General features: G+C 40.6%; 1 protein-coding gene across 8 annotated transcripts in view; it reads left to right on the forward strand.

The window, feature by feature from the left end:
• Positions 1-9176, forward strand: part of LOC139748739 (ERI1 exoribonuclease 2-like) — a 362528-nt gene that overhangs the window by 10175 nt on the left and 343177 nt on the right. For all 8 annotated transcript variants that reach the window (XR_011712822.1, XM_071662154.1, XM_071662172.1 and 5 more), the window contains exon 2: positions 8844-8908. Coding sequence is in view for 7 of the 8 variants with exons in the window: in XM_071662172.1 (XP_071518273.1) it covers positions 8844-8908 (65 nt within the window). In the remaining variant the exon portion in view is untranslated. The remainder of the gene's footprint in view (positions 1-8843; positions 8909-9176) is intronic.

Here is a 9176-nt window from a genome sequence, read left to right on the forward strand (position 1 = left end):
AAAAAGTTCTGGGGAAGTCTTTTCTCGGACACACTGCTGGTTCATCTCTACCACCCTGGCCCCCCCCCCCCGAGGATTTGTTGTTGCAATGGTTGTGATTCACAAACGTACTAGCGTCACTGGTGGTGGAACGAACGTTCTTGTAACCAAAGCGAGTATCACAGTCCATGCAACTGTGACTGAGCCGGTGTCTACGTTGGCGTAGACTTGTATATTCATATTAATCCAAGAAAAACCTTCAAGACCCATATATTGACACTAATCTTAAAGGAATTTTTAAGACATATATTCAAATTATGCCTTCTCCATATGATAGGCATATGATAGAGTTGATAGAGATGCTCTGTGGAAGGTATTAAGAATATATGGTGTGGGAGGCAAGTTGTTAGAAGCAGTGAAAAGTTTTTATCGAGGATGTAAGGCATGTGTACGTGTAGGAAGAGAGGAGAGTGATTGGTTCTCAGTGAATGTAGGTTTGCGGCAGGGGTGTGTGATGTCTCCATGGTTGTTTAATTTGTTTATGGATGGGGTTGTTAGGGAGGTGAATGCAAGAGTTTTGGAAAGAGGGGCAAGTATGAAGTCTGTTGGGGATGAGAGAGCTTGGGAAGTGAGTCAGTTGTTGTTCGCTGATGATACAGCGCTGGTGGCTGATTCATGTGAGAAACTGCAGAAGCTGGTGACTGAGTTTGGTAAAGTGTGTGAAAGAAGAAAGTTAAGAGTAAATGTGAATAAGAGCAAGGTTATTAGGTACAGTAGGGTTGAGGGTCAAGTCAATTGGGAGGTGAGTTTGAATGGAGAAAAACTGGAGGAAGTGAAGTGTTTTAGATATCTGGGAGTGGATCTGGCAGCAGATGGAACCATGGAAGTGGAAGTGGATCATAGGGTGGGGGAGGGGGCGAAAATTCTGGGAGCCTTGAAGAATGTGTGGAAGTCAAGAACATTATCTCGGAAAGCAAAAATGGGTATGTTTGAAGGAATAGTGGTTCCAACAATGTTGTATGGTTGCGAGGCGTGGGCTATGGATAGAGTTGTGCGCAGGAGGATGGATGTGCTGGAAATGAGGTGTTTGAGGACAATGTGTGGTGTGAGGTGGTTTGATCGAGTAAGTAACGTAAGGGTAAGAGAGATGTGTGGAAATAAAAAGAGCGTGGTTGAGAGAGCAGAAGAGGGTGTTTTGAAATGGTTTGGGCACATGGAGAGAATGAGTGAGGAAAGATTGGCCAAGAGGATATATGTGTCGGAGGTGGAGGGAACGAGGAGAAGAGGGAGACCAAATTGGAGGTGGAAAGATGGAGTGAAAAAGATTTTGTGTGATTGGGGCCTGAACATGCAGGAGGGTGAAAGGAGGGCAAGGAATAGAGTGAATTGGAGCGATGTGGTATACCGGGGTTGACGTGCTGTCAGTGGATTGAATCAAGGCATGTGAAGCGTCTGGGGTAAACCATGGAAAGTTGTGTAGGTATGTATATTTGCGTGTGTGGACGTATGTATATACATGTGTATGGGGGTGGGTTGGGCCATTTCTTTCATGTGTTTCCTTGCGCTACCTCGCAAACGCGGGAGACAGCGACAAAGCAAAAAAAAAAAAAAAAATATTCAAATTAATCAAATCTTTTTTTTAGGACTTGTATATTCATATCAATCCTACAGAAACCTTTAACACTTATATGTTCATATCAATTGTAAAGAAACCAAGACTTATGAATTCATAATTCATATTTATATATATATATTATTTATATATTCATTTATTTATTTTACTTTGTTGCTTTCTCCTGCATTAGCGAGGTAGCGCAAGGAAACAGACAAACGAATGGCCCAACCCACCCATATACACATGTATATACATACCCGTCCACACACGCAAATATACATACCTATACATCTCAACGTATACATATACATACATACACAGACATATACATATATACACATGAACATAATGCATACTGTCTGCCTTTATTCATTCCCATCACCACCTCACCACACATATGAAATAACAATCCTCTCTGCCCTCATGTGTGCGAGGTAGCGCTAGGAAAAGACAACAAAGGCCCCATTCGTTCACACTCAGTCTCTAGTTGTCATGTAATAATGCACCGAAACCACAGCTCCCTTTCCACAACCAGGCCCCAAAGAACTTTCCATGGTTTACCCCAGATGCTTCACACATGAAATAACAACCCCCTCCCCACTCATGTGCGTGAGGTAGCGTAAGGAAAAGACAAGAAAGGCCACATTCGTTGACACTCAGTCTCTAGCTGTCATGTATAATGCACCGAAACCACATGTCCCTTTCCACATCCATGCCCCAGAAAACTTTCCATGGTTTACCCCAGATTCTTCACATGCCCTGGTTCAATCCATTGACAGCATGTCGACCTTGGTAGACCACATCATTCCAATTCACTCTATTCCTTGCACGCCTTTCACCCTCCTGCATGCTCAGGCCCCTGTCACTCAAAATCTTTTTCTCTCCATCTTTCCACCTCCAATTTGGTCTCCCACTTCTCCTCTTTCCCTCCACCTCAGACTCATATATCCACTTTGTCAATTTTTCCTCACTCATTCTCTCCATGTGACCAAACCATTTCAAAACACCCATTTCAGCTCTGTCAACCATACCCTTTTTATTACCACACATCTCTCTTATCCTTTCATTACTTACTCGATGAAACCACCTCACACCACATATTGTCCTCAAACATCTCATTTCCAGCACATCCACTCTCCTCCCCACAACTCTATCTATAGCCCACACCTTGCAACCATATAACATTGTTGGAACCCCTATTCCTTCAAACATACCCAGTATTGCTTTCCAAGATAATGTTCTCGACTTCGATACTTTTGTCAACGCTCCCAGAACTTTCACCCCCCCCACCCTGTGACTCACTTCCGCTTCCGTAGTTCCATCCGCTGCTAAATCCTCTCCCAGATATCTAAGGCACTTCACTTCCTCCAGTGTTTCTCCATTCAAACTTACCTCCCAGTTGACTTGTCCCTCAACCCTACTTTACCTAATAACCTTGCTCTTATTCACATTTAGTCTCAGTTTTCTTCTTTCACACACTTTAATAAACTCAGTCACCAGCTTCTGCAGTTCCTCACCCGAATAAGCCACCAGCGCTGTATCATCAGCGAACAACAACTGACTCATTTCCCAAGCTCTCTCATCTGCAACAGACTGCATACTTGTCCCTCTTTCCAAAACTCTTGTATTCACCTCCCTAACAACCCCATCCATAGACAGATTAAATAACCATGGAGGCATCACGCACCCCTGCTGCAAACCAACATTCACTGAGAACCAATTGCTTTCTTCTCTTCCTATTCGTACACTTGACTTATATCCTTGATAAAAACTTTTCACTGCTTCTAATAACTTGCCTCCCTCACCATATATTTTTAATACCTTCCACAGAGCACCTCTATCAACTGTATCATATGCTTTCTCCAGATCCATAAATGCTACATACAAATCCATTTGCTTTTCTAAGTATTTCTCACATACATTCTTCACAGCAAACACCGGATCCCCACATCCTCTACCACTTCTGAAACCACGCTGCTCTTCCCCAATCTGATGCTCTGTACATGCCTTCACCCTCTCAATCAATACCCTCCCATATAATTTTCCAGGAATACTCAACAAACTTATACCTCTGTAATTTGAGCACTCACTTTTATCCCCTTTGCCTTTGTACAATGGCGCTATGCAAGCACTCTGCCAATCCTCAGGCACCTCACCATGAGTCATACCTACATTAAATACTCTACATGTTATTGCAAAGTTTACCACTTCATTCTCCTCATTTCAAAATCCATCAGCTTGCTTTCTATCAGCCTTTATCATCAACTTTTTTCTAACACACTGTAAAGCTCAAGGATCACCTGCTGTAAATTTTCTTTGCTCTACATTAGTTATACCAACGTCTCTGTAAATGATCTTGTCTTTAATGAAGTCTCAATTGAACTTCAGTTTTGCTCCCTTCCTTTCTTCTTATTTTCATCTTTCTTTGCACTGTCCATAAAATTATTGAAAAGTAAGTCACTCCATACCAGTCTCAAAATTTTCTTTCAACTTATCATTCACTTTCACACATGTTTATTTTAACAATTATGTTGAATTATTTTACTTTGTTGCATCCAGCAACTTATTTGTACACAATCCATTTTCTGTCTCCGACAGTGCATTCCAGTCCATCTTATTGTATATGTTCTTTAGGTTCCTGAATGCTGCATGTATTTCTCTTTTCTGTTGTCATGGCACAGGAAAAAATACAAATTACTGTGCACACTTTTCCTGTATTCTGTTAAGTACGTACTATTGAATGATTGGAATTTCATATTCAGGAGTTGAGTAGGGTGTTACATATGTTCATAAAGAGTCATATTTGTGTAATGAGAATGACTGATTTGTATAGAAAAGTGGTCCTTTGGTGTTTTACCCTATAAGCTACCCAAATAATAGTTTCATCAATGAAAGTTATCATTATGACTCAAGAAAGGAAGGTATGTTCATGTTATACAGGTATGTTCATGTTATATTTCATTTTAAGCCAGTGATATTGATTGCATGATAGTCCAGCCAAGCTCATTTCTTATCTCAGCCTAGACCCAATGCAGGTGAAGTTTTCAAGAATTTACAAAGAAAAATTAGTTTAAGATTTTTTTTCCTCTTGATTCCAAAAATGAGACATTTGGAAAGGTAATGCTTGTTGTTACTTTAAAAGATTATTATTGCCCAAAAAGTATAAGATGATGAAGATGTATGTTGTGTTTGTATCACATATTTATTGGCAAAAGTTTCAGCTTTTTATCTTGTATAAGCAGATTAACTGGTTCAGTCCTTACCACTACAATACTACTAAAGTAAAAACCTACATTGTTTGGAAATTGTCTGGACATGACCTTTAACACTAAGTTAAATTCAGTTTTGATGGTTATTGAGATAAAAAAGATAAAATAGCTTGTATCAATTTTGATGTTCATTGGGATAAAAAGATGATTAAGAATTGATACATACATATGTACAGTAATATGAATAGCAAATGATACCATATGAAGTGAAGATATTTTTTTTAATTATGCTTTGTCGCTGTCTCCCGTGTTAGCGAGGTAGTGCAAGGAAACTGACGAAAGAATGGCCCAACTCACCCACATACACATGTTTATACATAAAGCCCCACACACGTACATATTCATACCTATACATTTCATCATATACATATACATGCACAGACTTATACGTATATACACATGCACATATTCATACATGCTGCCTTCGTCCACTCCCGCCGCCATCCCGCCACACATGAAATGACACCCCCTACCCCCTCGTGCGCATGAGGTAGTGCTAGGAAAGGACAACAAAGGCCACATTCATCCACACTCAGACTCTAGCTGTCATGTGTAATGCATCAAAACCACAGCTCCCTTTCCACATCCAGGCCTCACAAAACTTTCCATGGTTTACCCCAGATGCTTCACATGCCCTGGTTCAATCCATTGACAGCACATTGACCCCAGTATACCACATCATTCCAATTCACTCTGTTCCTTACGCGAATTTCACCCTCCTGTATGTTCTGGCCCTGATCGCTCAAAATCTTTTTCACTCCACCCTTCCACCTCCAGTTTGGTCTCCCACTTCTCCTTGTTCCCTCCACCTCTGACACATATATCCCCTTTGTCAATCTTTCCTCTTTCATTCTCCCCATGTGACCAAACCATTTCTGCTCTCTCAACCACGCTTTTTTATTACCACATATCTCTCTTACCCTTTCATTAGTTTCTCAATCAAACCACCTTGCACCACACATTGTTCTCAGACATCTCATTTCCAACACGTCCATCCTCCTCCGCACAATCCTATCTATTGCCCATGCCTCACATCCATATAACATTGTTGGAACCACTATTCCTTGAAACATACCCATTTTTGCTCTCCGAGATAACGTTCTCACCTTCCACACATTCTTCAACACTTCCAGAACCTTTGCCCCCTCCCCACCCGTGTGACTAATGTCTGCTTCCATGGTTCCATCCACTGCCAAATCCACTCCCAGATATCTAAAACACTTCACTTCCTCCAGTTTTTCTCCATTCAAACTTACCTCCCTATTTACTTGTCCCTCAACCCTACTGAACCTAATAAGCTTGCTCTTATTCACATTTACTCTCGGCTTTATTCTTTCACGCACTTTACCAAACTCAGTCATCAACTTCTGCAGTTTCTCACATGAACCAGCCACCAGTGCTGTATCATCAGTGAACAACAGCTGACTCACTTCCCAAGCTCTCTCATCCCCAACAGACTTCATACTTGCCCCTATTTCCAAAACTCTTGCATTCACCTCCCTAACAACCCCATCCATAAACATATTAAACAACCATGGAGACATCATGCACCCCTGCCGCAAACCGACATTCACTGGGAACCAGTCACGTTCCTCTCTTCCTACTCGTACACATGCCTTACATCCTCGATAAAAGCTTTTCACTGCTAGCAACTTACCTCCCACACCATATACTCTTAATACTTTCCACAGAGCATCTCTTTCAACTCTCATATGCCTTCTCCAGATCCATAAATGCTCCATACAAATCCTTCTTCTTTTCTAAGTATTTCTCACATACATTCTTCAAAGCAAACACCTGATCCACACATCCTCTACCACACATCCTTTTACCCTCTCAATCAATACCCTTCCATATGATTTCCCAGGAATACTCAACAAACTTATACCTCTGTAATTTGAACACTCACCTTTATCCCCTTTGCCTTTGTACAAAGGCACTATACATGCATTCTGCCAATCCTGAGGCACTTCACCATGAACCATATATATACTGAATATCCTCACCAAGCAGTCAACAACACAGTCACCCCCTTTTTTAATTGATTCCACAGCAGTGCCATCCAAAACCGCTGCCTTGCTGGCTTTCTTCTTCCGCAAAGCTTTCACTACCTCTTCTCTGTTTACCAAATTAGTCTCCCTGACCTTCTCACTTCGCACACCACCTCGACCAAAACATCCTATATCTGCCACTCTATCATCAAACACATTCAACAAACCCTCAAAATACTCACTTCACCTCCCTCTCACTTCACCACTACTTGTTATTACCTTTCCCATTTGCCCCCTTCACCAATGTTTCCATTTGCTCTTTTGTCTTACGCATTTTATTTACCTCCTTCCAAAACATCTTTTTATTCTCCCTAAAAGTGAAGATATGTCATACTATATGTTCAGCTATATATGCATATTTCTCCACCACTGTCATGATATGACCAAGTGGCTGAGCTAAGTAATATTATACTCCCTTTGGATTTTTCATTATCATGGATAATAGAACTAAGGTAAGTTAAACTGATTAGTCTATCATCTGTCTATATCTCTGACTCCTGTTTCCTCTGGGACCTCCTGTCAAGGGGGTGGCCATGGCAAAAGTCTCCACTTATCCCCGTCCTACCATGCCTCTCTTGTATATACCATTACATGCATTCTTCCACCATTTCTTTCCCTCCAGTACTCCTCTCTGTTTTCCCATGTCACATGTAGTCTTCCTTTCACAAACTTCTTTAATTGGACTATCATACGCTCTGTTCGTAAACTCACCGTCTTGGATTCCTTCCACATGCCCAAACCATCTCAAAGAATTATGTTTCAACAACTCTACCACTCCACAATTCTTTCTCTTTGCATTCCCTGCCATACCAAATCTCTCACACTCCCAATCATTTCTTTCTACATTCCATATAGTCATACCACATGCCCCTCTCAAATAGCACATTTCCACAACCTGGATTCTTGACCTCTATGACTCATCCATGTTCATGTTTTTGCTGCATGGGTCTGGGTTGGGAAAACTATGCTGTTCTTTCCTTCACTTCCTTACTTACACTTGTACACTTCATTATTTTATTAAGGGACTCAGTGACTCTTCTACCCTTTACTCTCTCTCCCTTATTTCTTCTACCATATCACCAAACTTACTCAAGATGGCTCCTAAGTACATAAATTCTGTCACCTGATCTAGCCTTTCTCACCCCTATATCCTATACCTATAACAGTTTAGTGCACTTTCTTCTCACTCTGTAGGGCTTTGCAAAATCTGTACTTTCATTCTGTTTCCTATTAAACTACACCACTTGTACTTGCATACTTTCAATTACCAATGCTTACTCTCAGCAAACAACACAGTGTCATCTACAAACAGGCATGTCACTAGTCACTAAACCTCACCACATGCTCCATCACTGCACCCTCTTTCCCTAGTTTTACTTTCATCTTTCTCATCACTCAGTCCACATATATGTTAAAAAGCCATGGTGACAGCACACAGCCCTGCCTCACACCCACAGGTATATAGATACTTTTGCTCAACTCTCCATACACTCTTACACATGCATTTACTACTCTATAGAAGGCTTTTACATCATCCAACAATTGTCCCGTACCCAGTATATTCTTGGCACATTCCATATAACATTTCACTTGACTCTCTCATATGCTTTCTCCAGATCCATAAAAGTTGCATAGAGCTTCTTACCTTTTGATGGATATTTCACAGTCATTCTCATCACAAAAATCTGAAACTTATTAGTGAGTTGCTAAAGATAAGTTTGTGTTACTTTCCCTAATTATTCAATGCTAGTGGTTGACTATTAGTTGAGCTAGATTAACTGAATGGATTTATGATGCTCAAAATCACTGACTGCTATATTCACGTGCAAGTAGAATTTGTTAGAATAGGCATGTACTTTCTTTATAGCTTTTGTCCAATCACTTTATATTTATAAGTGTAAATGTCTGCTGATGCATTTTGATTCACAGGGAACTTGGTTTAATGCAGAAGAGGCACATACAGAATGTGATGAAACCGTCTACTTCTAAAGCAAGTAAGTGATGTATATACATCATGTATAGTTTGGTTTTTGGATTTTAGCCATCAACAGGAGTTAAGTCTCATTAGTTCTTAATCCAAGTACTTAAGAATTGTTTAATTTTGAAACTTCTTTTCTAAACTGCTTGATATTTGATGTGGAACTATGTGGGCTATTGTGGAATTCTATTTCAGCATACCTATTATTTTTACTATCTGCCTATCTGTCTATATCTCTGATGCCTGTTTCCTCCGGGGACTCCCATCAAGAGGTGGCCATGGCA

The sequence above is a fragment of the Panulirus ornatus genome, chromosome 1, assembly GCF_036320965.1.
Source record: "Panulirus ornatus isolate Po-2019 chromosome 1, ASM3632096v1, whole genome shotgun sequence".
In the NCBI taxonomy this organism is placed as follows: Eukaryota; Metazoa; Arthropoda; class Malacostraca; order Decapoda; family Palinuridae; genus Panulirus; species Panulirus ornatus.